At 42.9% G+C, this 24,076-nt stretch overlaps 1 protein-coding gene across 3 annotated transcripts in view; it reads right to left on the bottom strand.

Moving 5' to 3' along the window:
- The window catches only part of PDE10A (phosphodiesterase 10A), a 361,988-nt gene that overhangs the window by 216,433 nt on the left and 121,479 nt on the right, over positions 1 to 24,076 (bottom strand). For all 3 annotated transcript variants that reach the window (XM_040350636.1, XM_040350637.1, XM_040350635.1), the window contains exon 3: positions 10,857 to 10,882. In XM_040350636.1, coding sequence (XP_040206570.1) covers positions 10,857 to 10,882 — 26 coding nt within the window. The remainder of the gene's footprint in view (positions 1 to 10,856; positions 10,883 to 24,076) is intronic.

A 24,076-nucleotide genomic window follows, 5' to 3' on the forward strand; every position in this document is an offset into this window, starting at 1 on the left:
TATCATTTAAAAAAAATAATGGGTCCTACAATGAACCTTAATCACTACCCTGAACATGGTCTTCAAAGACAGTTTTCTATTTATTTACAAACCAAATGTTCTATGCCTATAGACCAAGGGGGTTACTTACAAAAGGCAAATCCACTTTGCACTACAAGTGCAAAATGCACTTGAAATTGCACTGAAAGTGCATTTGGAAGTGCAGTCGCTGTAAGTCTGAGACATAGATCTGAAATGAGGGGAAGCTCTGCTGATTTTATCATCCAATCATGTGCAAGTTAAAATGCTGTTTATTTTCCTTGCATGTCCCCCTCGGTCCTACAGCGACTGCACTTCCAACTGCACTTTGCACTTGTAGTTTGCACTTGTATTTGCCTTTAGTAAACAACCCCTCTAAACCTTTTTACATTAGAAGAACACTTGGTAAAAAGTTTGAGATCTCAGCGAACACCTGAAATAATGTTCACATCTACAGCTCACATTAAATAATAGAATCAATATAAAAATGTACCCATTTCATGTGAAATTTATGCTTGCTTTATTTCTGCATAGATGCTCGACTCTGGCTCCAACCTGAAATAAGCTGTGTACAGGGGGAGCAGCAGGGCAGTTGGAGGGGGGGGGGGGGGCACAGGAGGGCATACTACACAGGGGGACAAGCAGGGCACATTACAGTATCGGGTTCCTTCTCATGACAAGCAACACGGGAAAGCAGCTGTTTTAGTGCTGGTTGTGGTTCGCTGTTCCCTGATGGCTCAGGGATACAAGCATCTAGGATGGACAGGAGGGAAGGAAGGAAGGGCAAGTTGGAAAAGTGTGCCACAACCAGCACTATCACAGCTGCTTCCCTGCATCGCTCTACACGTATCGGCAGGGGGATTGCGATCTTTCCATCAGCTCCCTGTGACCGACAGGTAAATCGTGGCAGAATCCAAGTTGAGAAACTCTGCTATAGGCGAACTTACACATTAGGCCCAATGCACACAAGACGCTGGTAAACGCCTGTTCAGAGGCATTTGGACAGCTTTTTCAACTGCCCCTGAACACATTCAATGTTATCCTATGTGTCCATGCACACAGTCACGTTTTTCTGCGTTTTTAGGCAGTTGCTTTTATGCTCGTTTTTTTAGAAGCAAAAAAATTGGTTCAGATGCAAACTTTTTTGCGTTTCAGATGCAAAACAAGGCAAAACGCCGCTAAACGGTACCGGCGTTTTGCCGCGATTTCGTTTATAGGCGTTTTTAAAGGTGACCTATTTTTTTACATTAGAAATCTCAAAAATTATGGCAAATGATGAAAAACCATTAAAAAACATAAACAAATGTAATTGCTTGCATTGCATTGTGGACAATCAACAACTTGTGGCAGGTGATGTGGCCAGTGGACAATCCACAACTTGTGGCAGGTGATATGGCCAGGTGACGTGGCAAGTGGACAATCCACAACTTGTGGTAGGTGACGTGGCCAGGTCACGTGGCCAGTGGACAATCCACAACTTGTGGCAGGTGACATGGCCAGGTGACGTGACAGGCGACGTGGCCAGGTCATGTGGCAAGTGGACAATCCACAACTTGTGGCAGGTGATGTGGCCAGGTGACATGGCCGGGTAACGTGGCAAGTGGACAATCCACAACTTGTGGCAAGTGACGTGGCCAGGTGACATGGCCAGGTGACGTGGCAAGTGGACAATCCGCAACTTGTGGCAGGTGACGTGGCCAGGTGATTTGGCAAGTGGATAATCCACAACTTGTGGCAGGTGACGTGGCCAGGTGACATGGCCAGGTAACGTGGCAAGTGGACAATCCACAACTTATGGCAGGTGTCATGGTCAGGTGACGTGGCAAGTGGACAATCCACAACTTGTGGCAATTGACGTGGCAGGTGACGTGGCCAGTGGACAATCCACAACTTGTGGCAGGTGACATGGCCAGGTGACGTGGCAAGTGGACAATCCACAACTTGTGGCAGGTGACGTGACCAGTGGACAATCCACAACTTGTGGCAGGTGACGTGGCCAGGTGACGTGGCCAGTGGACAATCCACAACTTGTGGCAGGTGACGTGGCAAGTGGACAATCCACAACTTGTGGCAGGTGACGTGGCCAGTGGACAATCCACAACTTGTGGCAGGTGACGTGGCCAGGTGACGTGGCCAGTGGACAATCCACAACTTGTGGCAGGTGACGTGGCCAGGTGATTTGGCAAGTGGATAATCCACTTCTGGCAGGTGACGTGGCAAATGGACAATCCACAACTTGTGGCATGTATCATGGTCAGGTGACCTGGCAAGTGGCCAATCCACAACTTGTGGCAGGTGACGTGGTCAGTTGACGTGGCAGGTGACGTGGCAAGTGGACAATCCACAACTTGTGGTAGGTGACTAGGCCAGTTGATGTGGCAGGTGACGTGGCCAGTGGACAATTCACAACTTGTGGCAGGTGATGTGGCCAGTTGACGTGGCAGGTGACGTGGCCAGTGGACAATCCACAACTTGTGGCAGGTGATGTGGCCAGTTGACGTGGCAGGTGACGTGGCCAGTGGACAATCCACAACTTGTGGCAGGTGACGTGGCAAGTGGACAATCCACAACTTGTGGCAGGTGAAGTGGCCAGGTGACGTGGCAGATGACCTGGCAAGTGGACAATTCACAACTTGTGGCAGGTGACGTGGCAAGTGGACAATCCGCAGCTTGTGGCAGGTGATGTGGCAAGTGACACGCTAAATACACGTACACTGCTGCTCTCTCAGCTGCTACTCACTCTGGTCTCACAAAATGGCTGAAATGGTTAAAAAATACTGTTTTTTGAGCTTAGGGAGGGTCTTATGATGTTTCTTAACTAAACGCTTATAAATGCAAACGCAGTAAAACGCAGCGAAATTCGCGGCAAAAACGGGTGTTTCAAACGCCGGTTTTTGCGTTTGAAAACGTGTGTTTAGATGAGTTTGCATCTGCGTCTCATGTGCATGGGGCCTTAGCCATGTGCGGGAAACTGTCAATTTTTTTTGCAAAAGTACAAGTATACCAATGAATATCCACAGTCACTCTTCTGTCTGATGTTTTGCCTACTTCATCATAAATGTAAAGCAAATTTGTTTGACAAATGTAGTCTTTTGTGAACCCATGCCATCTATTGCTTAAAATATTGTTTCTAGTAAATACACTACTATGGTCTTTCAAACTCTCAAGTATCTTCCAGACTATAGAAGTTAAACAAACCAGTTTGTACAGTAGTTATTAGGAAAAGATTTTGACCCCTTTTTTAAATATAGGCACTACATCAGCCTTGTGCCAAACTTGTGGCACCACGACAGTAATTAAAAAGAGTTTCATTTTTAGAGAAACAAAGGCTTTGAAAAAACAAAGCTGGACTCTGGGGACAATTGGATGTAAGCCATCTGATTCAGGTACTTTATTCACTTTTTGTTTGTCTAAATGTTTCTGGACCATATTAATTTTCAGCCACTGGGGTTAATTTGTAGCTATGTTAATGCTATCCCTATTATGAACTTGAGTGCTCCTATTTTACTTTGTATGCACAGAGCTGAAGAAGGTATACAATACATTTGTCTTCTCTTTGTCCCCAGTCGCCAACTCTAAATTATCTTTTAAAGGGCCTACATGCTCAGTAAGGTTTATCCTACTTTCTTTTGCAAAAGAAAGTCTTGTTAGAAACCTGTTTATTGGTGAAAGATCTGTCACCATCCCATTCAGACAACAGAAAAGGATGTAACAAATGTTGAATCCTAATGCCTAGTACACACAATGGAAAAAAAGTTGGATGAAAAATATTGCATTCAAGCGAAAGAATACATTACAATACAATACAACATCACTTTCAAAGTTGGATTCGGTCGTACGAGTATTTTCATATCTTTACTAACCTATTGGTTTTTGAGAATAGATTTAAAGCGGAGTTCCGGCCACAATTTCACTTTTTATATCTAAATACCCCTGTAATACACAAGCTTAATGTATTCTAGTAAAGTTAGTCTGTAAACTAAGGTCCATTTTGTTAGGTTGTTAGAGCATTTAGACACTTTATAAAATAGAAATTGACTGGGGCCATCTTAAGTGTGGGCATCATGAAGCCAGACTGTACGACTTCCTGGATTTCAGCCTTGCAGATCTCGCACATGCTCAGTGCTGCACAAGCAGTGTAATAGGTTTCAGATCAGGTTTCAGCACCAGTACTGTCCAAGTCACATGATTCTTCGAGACTGGGGAGTGCACAGACTCCTGGAAAGTTACACCCACTACATTCCCAGGAGTCTGTGTGGTGTAGGTTTGGAAGCTTAAGCACCTAGGTGCAGGAAGAGGGAAGATTAACTATTCTGCCTAGCAACAATGCTTTGAAGGCATCTTAAAAAAAAAAAAAAATTCTTAAAGGACTAATGACATTTTTTTAAAACTACTGATGTAATGTTATATTTATGGGTGGAACTCCACTTTAAGTTTTAAATGAACATATAAGCACCTGCAGGGAATTGTGTGAAAGTGCTATAATTACCATTATTGGTTGCTGTACATCAAGAAAAGATTGCTCCCCACTAAGGCCCATTTCAAACGGGGCAGAGTGCATTCCAATCAACATGGGAACTGTGAGCTGAACCCCTGCTTACCGGAGTGGAGCAGGCTGATAACACATCCGTGTACACGCACTTAGTTTCTGCATTGCAAATATGGATAGAGCCCGCTCTGCTCTATTGGGTGGCTGGGAGTAAACGTATTCCACTGTCCGTTTACATCAAGCTATCTCTGATCCACTCCTCCTAAATGGTAATGCATAGAGTCGTCTTCTGTGGTTTTTTTTTTTGTGGACCAGATCAGACCTGGAGGTAGGCGGGTGTAAAACAGACACATGTCCATTTACACCTGTTTGTTAATGAAAAGAATGAACCTTCAAATCAGATGAGCCTAAAAAATGGACAGGCAGACTTGATCGCAATCCCCTGTCTGAAAGGGGCAATAGCCCAAGTTCACATTGATGCGATTTAGCATGCGATTTGACGTGTCAATTTGCATGCCAAATCTGCGGCAATTGCCGGACGGTGCGACACTGAATTTGCGGCGTCGCACCGATTCTCAAAAGTTTCTGCAATACTTTTGGTGACTTCGGGGTGGGATTTGTAGAGACACCTGTGCAGGAACCCACACAGATGTCTCTGAAATCACCCCTGAAGTTGGGACTGACATGCAGGAATGAAATTGTGCAAGTTCAGATGAACTGCACAATTTTAATCCCGCCGTCAGTGTGAACCTGGGCTAAAAGTCAGAGAAGCAACCCACCTCTTATTAGTAGGGATTGAGTATGGGTAGGAGTATGGCTCTGTATGTATGCCCTGGTCCATGTTGGAACTAATAGATATATATAAAATGAAAGGATTCTTAAGACCCAAAAAATAGGATTGTAAGCTGAAACAAAAAAAGGACTTCCACATTGCGCTATGCAAGGTAGGGATTTGGGTTTGTAAGGCACTGGGCTGACTTTTCATTGTTGGGTACAGCCTAAAAGCAAAATCAATTTTTTCATTTTAACCACTTCAGCCCTGGAAGGTTTTACCCCCTTAATGACAAGGCCATTTTTTGCAAAACAGCCTGTGTTACTTTCACTGACAATTGCGTAGGCATGTGCATTTGCATTTTCATTATTCGGACATTCGGATGCATACAAATTCCCGAATTGTAATATTAACGAATTAAACTAATCCGAACGAACGTTTTCGAATCGAAAACACGTGTACGAAATTCGATCGAATTCGAAAACAAATTCTATTCGAATTCGAAAACAATTCGATAACAAATTGGAATGAAAATTGAAAGCAAATTTGAATCAAAATCTAAAAAATATAAATTGATTTCTGAAAAAGAATACAATAAAATAGAATATAAAATAATAAAACAATAGAATGAAAATCAAAGAATAGTAAAGAACAGAATGGAATTTAATACAATGTAATCAAATACAATAGAATATGACCTGGCTTCTTCTATCTATCTTCTATCTATCTATCTTCCATTTTCTGAAATTCGAAATTCATATAGAATGAACTCAAATTCGAATAGAAAAATATTAGAATAAAATGTGTATATATATATATATATATATATATATATATATATTTTTTTTTTTTTTTATTATTCTAATATTTTTCTATTCGAATTTGAACTCAAATTCGAATAGAAAAATATTAGAATAAAATGTATATATATATATATATATATATATATATATATATATATATATATATATATATATATATATATATATATATATATATATATATATATATATATATATATATATATATATATATATATATATATATATATATATATATTTTTTTATTCTAATATTTTTCTATTCGAATTTGAGTTCATTCTATATGAATTTCGAATTTCAGAAAATAGAAGATAGATAGAAGAAGCCAGGTCATATTCTATTGTATTTGATTACATTCTATTAAATTCCATTCTGTTCTTTACTATTCTTTGATTTTCATTCTATTGTTTTATCATTTTATATTCTATTTTTTTGTATTCTTTTTTAGAAATCGATTTATATTTTTTAGATTTTGATTCAAATTTGCTTTCAATTTTCATTCGAATTTGTTTTCGAATCGAATTGTTTTCGAATTCGATTCGAATAGAATTTGTTTTCGAATCCGATTGAAATATTATCAAATCCGGTCTAAATATTTTCGAATCCGACCGGATTTTTCCAGAAATTCGGTCGAAAACGAACTAATTCCGAAAACGAATGTAACACATGTAACAAATCTAACTTAACAAAATTAATTAAATAACGAATTAAAACAAAACAAATTTTTCCCTTTTGCACATGCCTACAATTGCGCAGTTGTGTGATGCTGTACCCAAAGAAAATGTATGTCCTATTTTTACCACAAATAGAGCCTTCTTTTGGTGGTATACCTTTTTTTGCGCTATAAAAAAAAAGACAATTTTGAAAAACTATATTTTTTAAATTCTGCTATAAAACATAGAAAGTTAGGTCCTTTGCGCTATCAAGTGAATAAATCTAATCTAAATAATAAATGTGGAAAATTGCTGCTAGACCTAAAGTGTACACAGTGCACAAAAATTGGTAATGAATAAAAAAGTGATCAGCACAACTTTCTAATAGTAAAAAATCACATGTTTGTACTAAACTGACTAATAAATCATATGCAAATATCTACTGCCCAAAATGAGCAATAATCATACTGTGCAAACTAAGCAACATATCAAACTCTGCAAAATAAACAAAATGTCAAAATGACTGTGCAAATAAGCCATAAAAAGTCCATTCCAAAGGACTTTTTATTGCTTATTTGCACAGTCATTTTGATATGTTGCTTTTTTTGCACAGTATGATTATTGCTCATTTTGCGCGGTAGATATTTGCATATGATTTATTAGCCAGTTTAGCACATACATGTGATTTTTTTACTATTAGAAAGTTGCGCTGATCACTTTTATTCATTGCTATAAAACATGCCCAATAAAACATTTTTTTACATGAATTTCTTCATCAATTTTAGGGAAATATGTATTCTGCTACATACAGTATATTTGGTAAGAAAAAAAAAAAGACAAAAAAGCATATATTTATTGGTTTACAGTGTCTACAAAATACAAAAACAAATTGATTAAGCGAACTCCTGATGATTGTAAAATTACGACTTATAGGGGCGAAGGTAGTTAGGGATGGATTATCAGGGAGGGGTTAATGGAAAATGCATTAGTCCATTTAAAATGTCCATCAAAACATTACTACAACTTCCACAGAGATGGCTGCCTGCTGACAGATGAAGAGCAATCTGAAATGCAGCAAAAGAGATTAGTGGCGCCTTCTGAGCGTAGTAAATACGTAATTTATTTGAAATGTTAAAAACATATAGGTAATGTACTCACAAAGGGAGCTACATGACAGGCTTCTTAATACCGTTTTTCATCCGCTCTGGTCCCAGGAGAAGGCTGTAGTTGCTCGTGTCCGTTGGACGGGATCGCCGCGGCTCCTTGTCTCTGTTTGCAGCGACGGGGGAACCGTACGCTCTCGGAACGATGGAGAAGGAGGACGGGGTTCCCGAGCACCCAACCGGGGATGACGTCACTTCTTGGTCAGGAATCAGTGGGGAGATGCACAAGTTCGAAGCATGCGTGCTTCTTCATCAGGCTCTATAGGACCTATAGACAACAGACAACAGATTCGTCCAACGGACACAAGCAACTACAGCCTTCTCCCGGGACCAGGGCGGATGAAAAACTGTATTAAGAAGCCTGTCATGTAGCTCCCTTTGTGAGTACATTACCTATATGTTTTTAACATTTCAAATAAATTACGTATTTACTACGCTCAGAAGGTGCTTCTTTTCTCCTTAGCGTCTACAAAATAGGAGATAGATTTATGGCATTTTTATTATTTAATTTTTTTACTAGTAATGCAGTAGCAGAACTACGACATTGCGGCAGAAAGATCGGACACATGACACTTTTTTTTGGGAACCAGTGACAATATTATTAGTGATCAGTGCTAAAAATATGCACCAAAATTGTACGAATTTTTTACTAACTGTATGTACGGGGATAACACAGAGATCCGTCTTCCTGCATAGCAGAAACAAGGTTTTAATCCCCTGTCATAACGAAAATCTGCCTAATTTACTTCAGCAGATCCCCATTATGCCTCTGCGGGGAATGTTTGCGGGTGGCAGGCAGACATCAAGTCTGTGGGACCCTCTTCTTGGCTCCCGCGCTGGCCAATCATCATGCGCGTGCCCACAGAAGCTAGTGCATTGAACTGCTGTACCGGTACAACGATACACACGGCTGAGCCACCTTGCCACAGTATAACTGCGGTGGCTGGTCGGCAAGTGATTAAGTGGTTGTAAGTGGTCACAAGCATGGCAGGTCTCTCTGCTCTTGTTCCCTTCTCACGGTGCAGATTGATAGTTGTCAATCAAATCCAGTGATGAGGGAGCAGGGGGCAGGGCTGAGCAGCTCAGTGTGCATCTGTAGACGCACACAGTGAGGCTCAAAAGCAAGCCTGCACAAGTATGCCCCCAGCAAGGAGCTTGTTATGGGAGGTACTTGAAGGCAAGAGGACCCAGCAGCTCCGGTGGAGTACCACAGAAGAGCAGGATTTTGGGCTGCTCTGTGCAAAACCACTGCAGTTAAATATGTCATCTTTGTTATTAAATTAAAAAAAAATACTTTAAAGTAATTGTAAAGGCAGAATTTTTTTATGTTAATGCATTTTAAGCATTAGGATAAAAAAGCCTTCTGTGTCCAGCAGCCTCCCTCAGACCCCTAATACTTACCTGAGGTCCCTCTCTGTCCAGCGATATCCACGAGTGTCGAGAGCTGTCCGAGATTCTCCCTACCAATTGGCTGAATGTCTGAATGGACACAGAGAGCTGTGACTAGGCCCAGGTGCTCCCATAGCAAGCTTCTTTCTGTGGGGGCACTCAGGAGCAGAGAAGGACTCGGTGCAAATCCATTGCAACAGGGCAGGTAAGTATAACATGTTTGTTATTTTTATAGGGAAAAAAAAATAGACTTTACAATCATACACTTTAAAGTAAAACAAATAACTTAAATATCAAGTTACTTAAAAACCATCAAAGGCATAACATTGCATCTGGCATCACCCTAAACCTAAAGGGATTTCAGAAGCTGCTGCATTTACTTTCTCAAACGTTTTGAGCTAAGAGAGAGGTTTTAGCCATTTTTTGCATGCCGTATTTAGCCATGTTTAGCAGCGTTTGCGTCTAGAAGCGTTTGTAAAAAAAAACAAAAAAACCTGTTATAGGCATTTGGCGTTTCAAATGCCTCTGAACATCTGTCTGAACCCATTTTTTTGAGTTCCACAAAAAGCTCCTAAACTCAACTGCCTAGAAAATACTATAAAAACGACCCTGGGCCAGATTCAGATAGAGATACGACGGCGTATCTCTAAGGCCGGCCGGTCGCATCTATGCGACTGATTCATAGAATCAGTTACGCATAGATATGCCTAAGATCCGACAGGTGTAAGTGACTTACACCGTCGGATCTTAGGCTGCAATTCCAGGCCAGCCACTAGGTGGCGATTCCGTGTCTTTTACGCGTTGGATATGCAAATGAGCATTTACGCCTTTTTTTTTTTTACGTCATTTGCGTTCGGCTTTTTCCGGCGGAAAGTTACCCCTGCTATAGCAGGGGTAAGTGCGGCGTATCCTATGTTAAGTATGGCCGTCATTCCCGCGCCGAGTTTTGAGTTTTTTACGTCGTTTGCGTAAGTCGTTTTGCGAATACAGCCGGATGTAATTTACGTTAACGTCGAAACCAATGACGTCCTTGCAACGTCATTTGGAGCAATGCACGCCGGGTAAATTTGCGGACGGCGCATGCGCAGTTAAATCGCCACGGGGACGTGCCTGATTTAAATACTACACTCCCCCTAGCCGCGGAATTTGAATTCCGCCGGGGGAGTTACGATACGCCGCCGCAAGTTTTGAGGTAAGTGCTTTCTGAAAACAGCACTTGCCTCAAAAAATTGCGGAGGCATAACGTAAATCAGATAGGTTAGCGGATCTTTAGACCCACGTAACCTATCTGAATCTAGCCCCCTGTGTACATGTACAGATAAGATAACAGAGGAGAGTTCAGGGGCAGCTTAAAAAAATGCCCAACTGTTCCTAAACATCCGTTTACCAGCAGCAGTGTACATGAGGTCTAGGTGTGCAACTATGATGTTTTTATAAAATAACTTTTTGTATTTATACAGGCTTATCCAATTTGTCTACAAACCCCTCTGGCAAATGAGATATGACAGTTTATTTGTTTTGAGTTGCAAGGACAAAAATTAAGTCGCTTACCCTGCTCACTTCTGTGGGTGTTAAATCTGTAGGGAAAAAAATAAAAATAATTAGTAGTGATCGTGTATTAATTAATTACAAGTACCATTTTAAATCCAAAGAATAAAGGAAAAGTGCTAAAGAAATTGCAAACAGGCATGTACACATTTACATATCTGTAGAAAAACAGTGGCGGCTGGTGTTTTTCTTTTTTTGGGGGGCAAAAACAGCCACCCCTCGATGTTTGCCGGTAGGTCCTGGCGGGTGGCAGGCAACATGGTGCAGATGCCCGTCTGTGTCCTTTCCTCCACGGGGGCCTCTAGCACCTCCCCTTCTCCTTCTAGGCATCCAAATAGGATCGCCTGTCCTTTCAGCCAATCGGGTGACCGGTGTCAAAACCTTCCTAATTCACAGGAGGAGGATAATCTGTGTTGCAACAGCAAATATTCATTCACTGTTGTAACACATCTGGGTGGGATCAGAGTGCAATTTCTGTGACCCAAACCTACCCTATATTGAAGCCTATTAGAGCCCCTGGCTCCAATTGGTGCTTCAAAAAAAACAGCCCCTTTGCATTGGAATTCATGTGCCGGACGCATGGATAGGGGAGGCGGCGATTGACAGGCATTTGTGTTTTGGATCATTGTCATGTTGGAATGTCCAAACACGTCCCATGTGCAGCTTCCTGGCTGATGAAAGCAAAAGTTCCTCCAGTATATTTTTATAAACATACTGGGCCAGATTCAGATAGAATCGCCTATCTTTAGGCGGGCGTAGCGTATCTCAGATACACTACGCCGCCGTAACTTAGTGAGGCAGGTCCCGTATTCAGAAAGAACTTGCGCCCTAAGTTACGGCGGCGTAGTGTAAATGGGCCAGCGTAAGCCCGCGTAATTCAAAGTAGGCTGGTAGTGGGCGTGTTGTATGTAAATGACTCGTGACCCCTCGTAATTGACGCTTCTAACGAACGGCGCATGTCCGTGAACGTATCCCAGTGCGCATGCTCAAAATCACGTCGCAAATAGTCAATGCTTTCGACGTGAACGTAACTTACGCACAGCCCTATTCGCGTACGACTTACGTAAACCACGTAAAATTCGACACTGTTCCGACGTCCATACTTAACACTGGCTACCCTCATATAGCAGGGGTAACTTTACGCCGACAAAAGCCTTACGTAAACGACGTATATCAATGCGCCGGGCGCACATACGTTTCTGAATCGGCGTATTTAGCTCATTTGCATATTTAACACGTAAATCTACGGAAGCGCCCCTAGCGGCCAGCGTAAATATTCAACTAAGATACGACGGCGTAAGAGACTTACGCCGGTCGTATCTTAGACAAATTCTGGCGTATCTGAGTCTTTGAATCAGGCTCCAAGATACGACGCCTCACCCTCAGAGTTACGACGGCGTATCTGGAGATACGCCGTCGTAACTCCTTTCTGAATCTGGCCCACTGCATTCATCTTGACCAAAATTTCCTGTGCCTTTGTAGCTCACACATCCCCAAAACAACCCCCTCTGTTTCACAGTAGGAATGGTGTACCTTTTATCATAGGCCTTGTTGACTCCTCTTCAAATAAAGCGTTTAAGGTTGTGGCCAAAAAGTTCAATTTTGGTCTCATCACTCCAAATTCATTTGTGCCAGAAGGTTTGAGGCTTGTCTCTGTGCTGTTTGGCGTATTCTAAGCAGGATACTTTGTGGCATTTGCGTAGTAATGGCTTTCTTCTGGCAACTCAACCATGCAGCCATCTGTCTTCAAGTGTCTCCTTATTGTGCCTCTTGAAACAGCTACACAACATGTTTTCAGAGAGTCCTGTATTTCACCTGAAGTTATTTGTGGGTATTTCTTTGCATCCCAAACAATTTTCCTGGCAGTTGTGGCTGAAATTTTAGTTGGTCTACTTGACCGTGGTTTGGTTTCAACAGAACCCCTCATTTTCCACTTCTTGATTAGAGTTTGAACACTCTCAAATCCTTGGCTATATTTTTATATCTTTTTCCTGTTTTATACAGTTCAACTACCTTTTCCCACAGATCCTTTGTCAATTCTTTTGCTTTTCCCATGACTCAGAATTGTCAGTGCAGCACTGGTCCAGAAACTCATTGGCCTTTTATACACACACACACACACACTAATTACAAGCAAAACGATCACAGGTGAGAATGGTTACCTTTATTAGCCATTCAAATTGCTTTCTGTCAACTTGTATGCATGTTATCAGGCCAAAATCACCCGGGTATGTAAACTTTTGATCAGGGTAATTTTGGTAGTTTGTTGTCATTATGATTTAAAGAGAGTAAACACAGTTGATTGATAATAAATTGCTTCAGCCAAACACTAACCATGAGTGAAAAAAGTTTTTGTGTTATTCATATTCTCTGAAAAAGAAATCGAATTCTGCCAGGGTATGTAAACTTATGAGCACAACCGTATGTCGGCAGAATGGCATGGGTGCGCAAAACTGCATACCTGAACGTCCATTCATAATCCCAGGCTAGTGAGCGCACATGTGCCCGCGGGTCATGAGGAGTTTATGTCCGCCGGTGGCCCCCGATCATGATGAGGTTAGGCAGAATGGGGAAATGCCTGCGTAAACAAGGCATTTCCCTGTTCTGAAACATACAAGGGAAAAGAGAGCGCATGGCTGCCCTAGTGTAATACCATTCAAGAGCAGAAGTAGAGGGTTGCACTCACAAACATGGGACTGTAATCGCATGTACATCAAGAAATATGCCTCCTCTCCTGGCCTATGTGGCTGGGTTGGCTCCAAAACCCGATGAGCGATACAAGATGTTGATCCGATCCAAGCCTCCACATCCTGCCAAGCGGTGCAAGCAGCTGTGCATGCGCACGGACCAGCCGGCGCTGCATGACGTCACTCGCGCCTGAAGAGGGGAATGATGTGAGTGAAGAGTCTCCTCTGAAAAGCGGACGGTTGCCAAGACAACATGTTTCAGAGGGTCAGCCTCCTTAACCACTTAAGCCCCGGACCAATATGCTGGCTAAAGACCCAAGGGGTTTTTACAGTTCGGGACTGCGTCGCTTTAACAGACAATTGCGCGGTCGTGCGACGTGGCTCCCAAACAAAATTGGCGTCCTTTTTTCCCCACAAATAGAGCTTTCTTTTGGTGGTATTTGATCACCTCTGCGGTTTTTATTTTTTGCGCTATAAACAAAAATAGAGCGACAATTTTGAAAAAATGCAATATTTTTTACTTTTTGCTGTAATAAATATCCCCCAAAAACATATATATAAAAAAAAAAATTTCCTCAGTTTAGGCCGATACGTATTCTTCTACCTATTTTTGGTAAAAAAAATTCGCACTAATCGTTTATCGGTTGGTTTGCGCAAAATTTATAGTGTTTTACAAAATAGGGGATAGTTTTTTTTTATTTTTATTTTTTCTATTTTTTTTACTAGTAATGGCGGCGATCAGCGATTTTTTTCGTGACTGCGACATTATGGCGGACACTTCGGACAATTTTGACACATTTTTGGGACCATTGTCATTTTCACAGCAAAAAATGCATTTAAATTGCATTGTTTATTGTGAAAATGACAGTTTGGGAGTTAAACACAGGGGGCGCTGTAACATTTAGGGATCACTGTGTATGTGTTTACTAGTGTAGGGGGGTGTGGCTGTAGGACTGACACCATCGATCGAGTCTCCCTAATAAAAGGGATCACTCGATCGATGCGCCGCCACAGTGAAGCACGGGGAAGCCGTGTTTACACACAGCTCTCCCCGTTCTTCAGCTCCGGGGAGCGATCGCGACGGAGCGGCTATAAACAAATAGCCGCGCCGTCGTCCCGGATCGCTCCCCGAGCGGACCCGACCTCCGCATGTACCGGAGGCGGTCCCGATCGGACCCCCCACCCACGTCTAGGCAGGCACGTAGGTGGTTAAGGTGGTTAAGGTCACACCCTCTCCAACTCCAGCCCACCATTATATAGAATCCCAAGCCCCTCCCCCGGGACAACCAATGTCATACACCACACCAGGAGCACGGAGTTCTCAAAGAGAGGTGTATACGGCAGGCAGCGGATGTAGCCGGACGCGACTGAAGTGAGCTCCGCCGATACTCCGATCATTTATCCTGAGGAACAGGACTCTGATACCCCTGACAGGCCTGGGTGGGTGTCGGAAGGTACCGGGAACACATACTTGCCTCCCCCGACTCGATTCTCCCACGATGTCCGCCGTCAAGCGCCAACTTGTGAACAAGCCGGCAGACCTCATATCCCAAAATGGCGCCTATGCAGGCCGCACGGCCAAGGAGAAGCACAGGGAGGCTGCTGAAAAACTGTTTTCCAAGCCGCTGTCAAAGGACCCGGTGGCGTCCTCCAGCACACCGGAGGATTCGTCCGGAGGAGTGTCTGAGGCTGATGATACAGTGCCCCTGGAAGACACAGTGAACTCCGACCTAGTCTGGGAAGCAGTGAGTACTCCTACCCCGGGGTCTGATAGGCCTCAAGCCCCAGTGAGCCCTAGTATGGAGGGAGAGCCTACTCTAAAGGACATTTTTGCGCCGGTGACCTCCTGTAATGTGTCTATTGCAGTCCATACCGCCAAAATAAAGGGGATGAAATCTGGAATTTCATTTCTGAGACAAGACGCCCAAAAGATGAGGGAAAGGACTTCTGCACTGGAGGAAAGGGTGAGCACCATTGAAGATGATATGGACCCCATGCAGAGGGACCTCACGTATAACAATCACTTAATTGATCAGCACTCTTCCCGTCTGGAAGATTTGGAATATAGGATGAGAAGAAATAATGTGAGAGCAATAGGTCTGCCGGAGAAGATGGAGGGGAAAAACCCTGTGGAGTTCATAGAGAAGTGGCTTAGACCCACGTGAGTGGTTCAAAATCGCAGCTCATGGAGAAGGAATGTAAGAGAAAGCAAAGATGCACATAGTGTAATTCTGTATGTAAAAGTTTACTTGACAGTAAAAACAGATAAGTTACACTCACATTTCAGCAATAAAATCAGGCATAAAATCTGTCAGCAGTAGGGTCAGCGGGTTCCCGACGCGTTTCGATCTAATAGATCATCATCTGGGGTGCTGACCTACTGCACAAGAGGACCCATATATATACAAAAATATCCCATACCTCAATAGTGGCCCCACATGAAGCAATCAAAGTTGTCAAGTAAATTCCGAATGTTTGGGGGAAAATGGCGCTGGTGTGCGTTCCAAGCCTCGCTTTGTGACTAGATAGGCCGGAAATGACGCATACCAGCCTGCTTGCGGCCAATGAGGAGGCTGGAAATAACTCCCTCCAATGGTAGCCGGCGGATGTGAACACGCATCACGTCGACGTGCGCTCCAACCGTGCGTTCCAAGCCTCTATAGGCTTAATTGCTTCCAAGTGAATGGATGCGGCCAGCGTGCGTGCCCAGGTATTAAACCAAGATGCACTGCGCGAATGACTTGTGACACGTGACCTGCAATCGGCAAAACAGTCACAAGTCTCGCAGAGCATGGGAGCTGACTCAGCGTGCGTTCCAAACCTCATATGAGGATGGCAATGGAGCGCAAAACCAAAACAAACACATGACATCCGATCAAAAGTGGATATTAAAAAGGAGCTGTAAAACGATAATATCGCCTATAACAGCAATCTGGCAACATATATTGAATTTAAATGACCATCCAGGGAGGTTTAACTTTAATACTAAAATTAGACCGAAGTACATATGGGGAGTTAGAAAAATCATGATCCTCCATATACAATCAGGATGAAGTGGATACCACTAATGGAAATAATTTTTGATAAAAAAGAAAAATATTAAGGCATAGGGATAGACATATATGTCCAACTTGTATACACAAATAATACTTATTAAATTATGAATACTAGAATGCCACTTAAAGTGGACACTCATAAGAAATAATAATGGATTTAAAATCATGACCAACCATATATGGACATCTACCTAATGGTAAAATAAATAAAAAATTCTAGCACAAAATTTCCATTGTAAGTGAGCCAATGTAAACATTATAATAAATTAATAAAAATAGAATTTAATAAAGAACGAAAAAACAGAATAAAAAATGAAAAAATTTGGAGGGGGGGGGGGGCTTAAAAGACATAAATCAAATAAGGAGCCACTATTGGATTTAAATGAATGATATATCAACAAATCAGGATTGATTGATAGATGATATATGGTTGGGATCCTTGGAGCAGTAGGCTAAATTGGCTAAATTCGGTCCCTCGGAGCCAATTTTTGCGTATACGCAGAAATTGTACCAGTGATGATATGTACTTCTCACAGGCAGCTATGCTTAAAGTATACAAAGAAACACCCGCATGAAGCGCTACACCATAAGGACGGTAAACCACAGTGTTGTCAGTGGTTAAAGAAGTTTCACTAAAACACAATCCGTGCAGCTGTCAACCACTAAGGAGACATGGGCAAAAAGCAAAAGAACAAAAACATACAGCGCACAAGGGTTAAGTGAATGTCACTTTATAGTCTGTAATGTGTGGAAAAAACATATATGCATGAAAAATTGAAAAGTTGAAAAAATTGAAAAAATTGAAGTAGCCACAAATAGCACACAGGAAAATAGCACATTAAAATTTTTTTAATTTTTTTTAAAAAAACTAATAACAATAGTCCGCATAACATAAGCAGCAGTTCACGTGGAGATGGTAGAGTGAAAACACATACACTTCGGGGGAGGTGTTAGGAATGAATCCAGGTAGTGTGCATACACTTGTATGCAGAGGTAAAACAATACCTCAATAAAAGCAGCCGCTTCTACGTCTCAATGCAGGGAGATGGAATCCGTTGGTGGGATGATGACAGCCACACTGGGAGCAGATGTAGAAGTTATATCCATGCAGAGATGGATACTGCCGTTTAAAGACCACTAGCTCAGGGGCTGATGGAAAGGAAACCTTCCTCGCAAACAGAAATCTCCAGCGGCAGGGGAAGTCCTGGAGGGGAGCCACCAAGCCGGTTCAGTGACGCAGCCGCGTCACACGGGAGCGAGGAAAGGGGGATGGTAGCCTGATGGAGTCACACAGAGAGCAGGAGGTGTCCGGACACCTTCGATCCAGCGTCAGGTGACTCAAAGCACCAATCAGTGTGGGCAGAAAACGAGCAGTAGAGATGCTGGCGCTAGTGTCACTGAGAGGATTTCCCGAGTGTCGGCACTACACATCAGTTGCAGTGTGCTTGCTGCAAACATATAGGGGCATCAAAGATTGTACTGGTGAGCCGTGACTGACATGTTTCGCGTGCCATGACGCTTTATCAAAGTCGATAAAGCGTCCTGGCACGCGAAACATGTCACTGCTCGTTTTCTGCCCACACTGATTGGTGCTTTGAGTCACCTGACGCTGGATCGAAGGTGTCCGGACACCTCCTGCTCTCTGTGTGACTCCATCAGGCTACCATCCCCCTTTCCTCGCTCCCGTGTGACGCGGCTGCGTCACTGAACCGGCTTGGTGGCTCCCCTCCAGGACTTCCCCTGCCGCTGGAGATTTCTGTTTGCGAGGAAGGTTTCCTTTCCATCAGCCCCTGAGCTAGTGGTCTTTAAACGGCAGTATCCATCTCTGCATGGATATAACTTCTACATCTGCTCCCAGTGTGGCTGTCATCATCCCACCAACGGATTCCATCTCCCTGCATTGAGACGTAGAAGCGGCTGCTTTTATTGAGGTATTGTTTTACCTCTGCATACAAGTGTATGCACACTACCTGGATTCATTCCTAACACCTCCCCCGAAGTGTATGTGTTTTCACTCTACCATCTCCACGTGAACTGCTGCTTATGTTATGCGGACTATTGTTATTAGTTTTTTTTAAAAAAAATTAAAAAATTTTAATGTGCTATTTTCCTGTGTGTGTGCTATTTGTGGCTACTTCAATTTTTTCAATTTTTTCAACTTTTCAATTTTTCATGCATATATGTTTTTCCACACATTACAGACTATAAAGTGACATTCACTTAACCCTTGTGCGCTGTATGTTTTTGTTCTTTAGCTATGCTTAAAGAAAGATTCATTGAGAAGGGCTATGAGACATCTGCTGTTGATCTTGAGTTACAGAGGGTTTCATTAATTGAACGTGAGACACTTCTGAAAAATCGGGAACCACGTCCTCGGGACGAGTCCTATAAATTTTCTATGGTGACCTCCTATTCAAGCCAGCACAGGGATGTCAAAAACATCATCGATGGACACTGGGACATACTTAAAAACGACAAAGTTTTGGGCTCTAATCTACCTGAACGGGCCAAAGTTATCTTTAAAGGTACACCCACGTTGAGAAACACTATTGCTCCCAATGTGGTGGACCCCCCAAATCGTTTAGCATTTTTTCAAGACATGAAGGGCTATTACCCCTGTAAGAAGTGCAGAGTCTGCCTGTTCAATATCAATGGGAGATCCAAAACGTTGGAATTCAGATCCACGAGTACTGGCCGTCTTTACCCTATTAAGTCTTTTTGCACATGTGCAACCACGCACATTGTGTATCTTGTCACCTGCCCGTGCGGGAAACAGTACGTTGGTCGCACCGTGCGTGCTTTTTCCGTACGGGTAGGTGAACATGTTACTAAAATTTTAGGTGGATGCACTAAACACACAGTCCCCAGGCACTATAGGGAATGCCATGACCGTAACCCAAAAGGTTCTCAGTTTTTAATCATTGACAAGTATGTAGCACCTTGGAGGGGAGGAGCCAAGACGAGAGGGGTGTCTCGTCTTGAAGCTTATTGGATTTACGAGTTACGCACATATGTCCCACACGGTCTCAACGTTGAGTGGGACATAAATGCGTTTATCAATCAATCCTGATTTGTTGATATATCATTCATTTATATCCAATAGTGGCTCCTTATTTGATTTATGTCTTTTAAGCCCCCCCTCCAAATTTTTTAATTTTCATTTTATTCTGTTCTTTATTAAATTCTATTTTTATTCATTTATTATAATGTTTCCATTGGCTCACTTACAATGGAAATTTTGTGCTAGAATTTTTTATTTATTTTACCATTAGGTAGATGTCCATATATGGTTGGTCATGATTTTAAATCCATTATTATTTCTTATAAGTGTCCACTTTAAGTGGCATTCTAGTATTCATAATTAAATAAGTATTATTTGTGTATACAAGTTAGACATATATGTCTATCCCTATGCCTTAATATTTTTCTTTTTTATCAAAAATTATTTCCATTAGTGGTATCCACTTCATCCTGATTGTATATGGAGGATCACGATTTTTCTAACTCCCCATATGTACTTCGGTCTAATTTTAGTATTAAAGTTAAACCTCCCTGGATGGTCATTCAATATATGTTGCCAGATTGCTGTTATAGGCGATATTATCGTTTTACAGCTCCTTTTTAATATCCACTTTTGATCGGATGTCATGTGTTTGTTTTGGTTTTGCGCTCCATTGCCATCCTCATATGAGCTTTGGAACGCACGCTGAGTCAGCTCCCATGCTCTGCGAGACTTGTGACCGATTTGCCGATTGCAGGTCACGTGTCACAAGTCATTCGCGCAGTGCATCTTGGTTTAATACCTGGGCACGCACGCTGGCCGCATCCATTCACTTGGAAGCAATTAAGCCTATAGAAGCTTGGAACGCACGGTTGGAGCGCACGCCGACGTGATGCGTGTTCACATCCGCCGGCTACCATTGGAGGGAGTTATTTCCAGCCTCCTCATTGGGCGCAAGAGGGATGGTATGCGTCATTTCCGGCCTATCTAGTCCCAAAGCGAGGCTTGGAACGCACGCCAGCGCCATTTTCCCCAAACATTCGGAATTTACTTGACAACTTTGATTGCTTCATGTGGGGCCACTATTGAGGTATGGGATATTTTTGTATATATATGGGTCCTCTTGTGCAGTAGGTCAGCACCCCAGATGATGATCTATTAGATCGAAACGCATCGGGAACCCGCTGACCCTACTGCTGACAGATTTTATGCCTGATTTTATTGCTGAAATGTGGGTGTAACTTCTCTGTTGTTACTGTCAAGTAAACTTTTACATACAAAATTACACTATGTGCATCTTTGCTTTCTCTTACATTCCTTCTCCATGAGCTGCGATTAGTGATTTAGACCCACGTGAGTGGTTCACAAACATCCAAGGCTGCTATTGGGATTATCCTCTTCCTGGTACGTTCACTGAATTGCACCGGACCTCTCCCTCCTGCCTGCCATCTAGGACACCTCCAGAAGTGGGATACCATCAATTATAAGCCTTTATGACCCATTAGGTATAAGCCTATTTGGGTCCACTGAATCCGGTAAGCCTCCAATTACTTTCGGTGGTGGATACACTTTTGATTGTCACTCCATGCCTATGAAGACAAGTCACTTCACTGCAGATTGTTTCACTAAGTGTTGGGAGTGTTTTGACTATTGCATATGAAACCTCACCTACAAACTTTTTCTTATTTCGTTTGTGGACTCACAAATTTATAATCTATTAGTACCTTCGGTACACTTTATTGGGTTTGCGTCCAGCATTCCTAACACACATGTATTTAGCGCTACACTTTTTTGTATATTGTTTGTTTTCACAGAATTGATCCATTTCTGTTGTGTTGGCGGCCATTTATATGTTTTCTAAGTAGCGCGGTGTTATTTATACTATTTGTATAACTTTTTCATAGAGAAGTGGCTGATTGCTGCCTTTGGGAAAGAGGTGTTCTCCCCTAGGTTTTCTGTGGAACGCGCACATAGGGTGCCTGCTAGGCCTCCGCCACCAGGAGCACCTCCACGTCCATTTTTGTTTAAGCTCCTCCACTAGAAGGATAGGGATGCTATCCTATATAATGCAAGAATTAAGCCAGCTGCCCTGAAAATTGACAACGCCAAAGTGTCCCTGTTCCCAGATTTTTCTGCAGAGCTACAGAAACGGAGAGGCAAGTTTATGGATGTCAAGCTCCGTCTGAGGGATCTTGAATTGAAATATGCCATGCTGTATCCTACCCGTCTACGAGTGGAGGTGTTTGGCTCAGTGCAATTCTTTGATTCTCCGTCTTCTGCTGCGCAGTGGTTGGATCGAGAAGAACAATCGATCCGGGAGGCCCGCAACCGGCACTCTGCTCCTCCGTGACTTATACCGTAGTGCCCTTGTTTATCATGTCCATACTTTCCACGTGCTAAGGCGGATTATGTTTGCTTTTGTTTCACCGGCCTCTATTTTTTGCTGTTGAGAAGTTTCTAAGACACTGTTGTGCGCTTCCACTGTTGCCCCCCAGGAGGGTCTGGCACAGGCCTTGCGGGACCCCTTGGCAAGTTTATCTGGCCCTGTTGGCCAGTTTATGTATATGCACTGGTAGAATGAGGATTCCACCATGATCCCGAGTTCTGTTTTTAATTTTTTTCTGATTTTTTTGTTTTCTCTGGCCCATACCCTGTGTACCTGCTCCTCTGTATGTATGCCACAAGTTTGCCCATCAAGACCTGCTCATTACTCTGCCTGCTCTGTCATTGGTTTGCTCATCTATGATTATTTGTATCCTATTCCCATATTGTTGAACGTAAAATGTCTAAGTTAACTAGATGTCTTTCATGGAATGTTCAGGGTCTGAATAATCCTGCCAAACATCTGGCCGTGCTACGCACGATCAAGAGGTTGGGCGCGGATGTGATATGTTTGCAGCAGACTCACCTCCCCTCAGTGTCCACCCCGAAAATTGCTGTCCGACAATTTTGTCACCAATACCATGCCACTTATTCGGTGTACTCGAGAGGGGTGAGTGTCCTGATATGACAGGGTACTCCATTTTCTTTTATAGATGTTAAAATTGATCCGGAAGGTCGATATGTTTTTCTTCTTTGCTCCCTCTATGGGATGAAATGTGCATTAGTGGGAATGTATATCCCTCCTCCGTTTTCAGCTAGTATCCTTAAAAAACATTGGCTGACTTTATGTCACGCCTTCCGGGTATTCCGGTTCTGGTCTTGGGGGATTTCAATAATTACCTAGACTATGAGAAAGACAAGTACAGACCTGAACTTGCAGAGACGCGGGGGGGATGGGATCCTACACCTTTCGCTCATCTCCTAGGGGAGATGGGCCTCACGGATGTATGGAGAATGCACAATCCAGATGCCAAGGTATTCTCTTGCCAATCGGCATTGGTTGGAGGCTTATCTAGGATAGACCTGGGACTGGGTAAAGCTCTTCTGTTGCCCGTGGTGGAATTTTCTCAGTATCACCCGAGGCAAACTTCAGACCATTCCCCGTTGACTATAGATTTGAGGCTGGGGGTTTAGAGAACAGGCAATAATCTTTGGAAGCTTAATCCATTCTGGCTGTCCCTCATACCAGACCCTGACCCGATTACAATGCTTCGGACTGACTTCTTTAGAGATAACATGGATTCGGCTGATTTAAATACAGTATGAGACACAGCTAAAGCTTATTTGCGTGGCCAATTCATTAGAATTATATCCCGTATTAAGTCTAATACTAAGGAATGGGAGATGCAGGTTCTTGAGGAGGCGCACCGTTCGGAGGCAGATTATGTGACAGACCCTACGGATACTAACAAAAGGAAATGGTTGGCCTCTCAGTCTATGCTTAGAGATTTATCCCTACAGTTAGCGGAAAATAAGTGGTTCTTTTTACCAGAGAAATACTTTGAAGAGGGTGAGAACTCGGGTCATATGCTTGCACTCCTGGCCAAGTCACAACAGCCCCCTTCACATATTGTGGCCATGACAGACCCTCAGGGTGCAGTATGTCACTCTACACAGTCCATTATGGACTGTTTCACCAAATTCATTCAGGACGTCTACACGTCCAAAGTTCACCCCTCACTAGGGGAGCTCCACTCCTTCCTGGATTGATAACCTATGCCAAGTCTACCCGCCTCGGATGTGGCCTTACTTAACGGCCCTTTATCTGAAGAGGAACTCCTGGAAGCACTAGCGCATGCTCAGAATGGGCGTGCGCCAGGGGCTGATGGCCTTCCATCTGAGGTATATACAACTGATATACAACTGATTCCTATTCTCTTGAAAGTCTATAATACAGCCTTTGAAACTGGCACGCTTCCCCCCTCTATGAATGAGGCTCCGATAGTGGTTCTGTTGAAGCCCGGAAAAGATGCTCTTTCCCCCGGATTCGTATAGACCCATCTCCCTACGGACGTTTGATGTGAAACTCTTGGCCAGGGAACTGCCCACAAGACTTTCCAAATGTATCCATCATGTGGTGCATAGAGATCAGTCTGG

This window comes from Rana temporaria, chromosome 4, assembly GCF_905171775.1.
Source record: "Rana temporaria chromosome 4, aRanTem1.1, whole genome shotgun sequence".
NCBI lineage: Eukaryota > Metazoa > Chordata > Amphibia > Anura > Ranidae > Rana > Rana temporaria.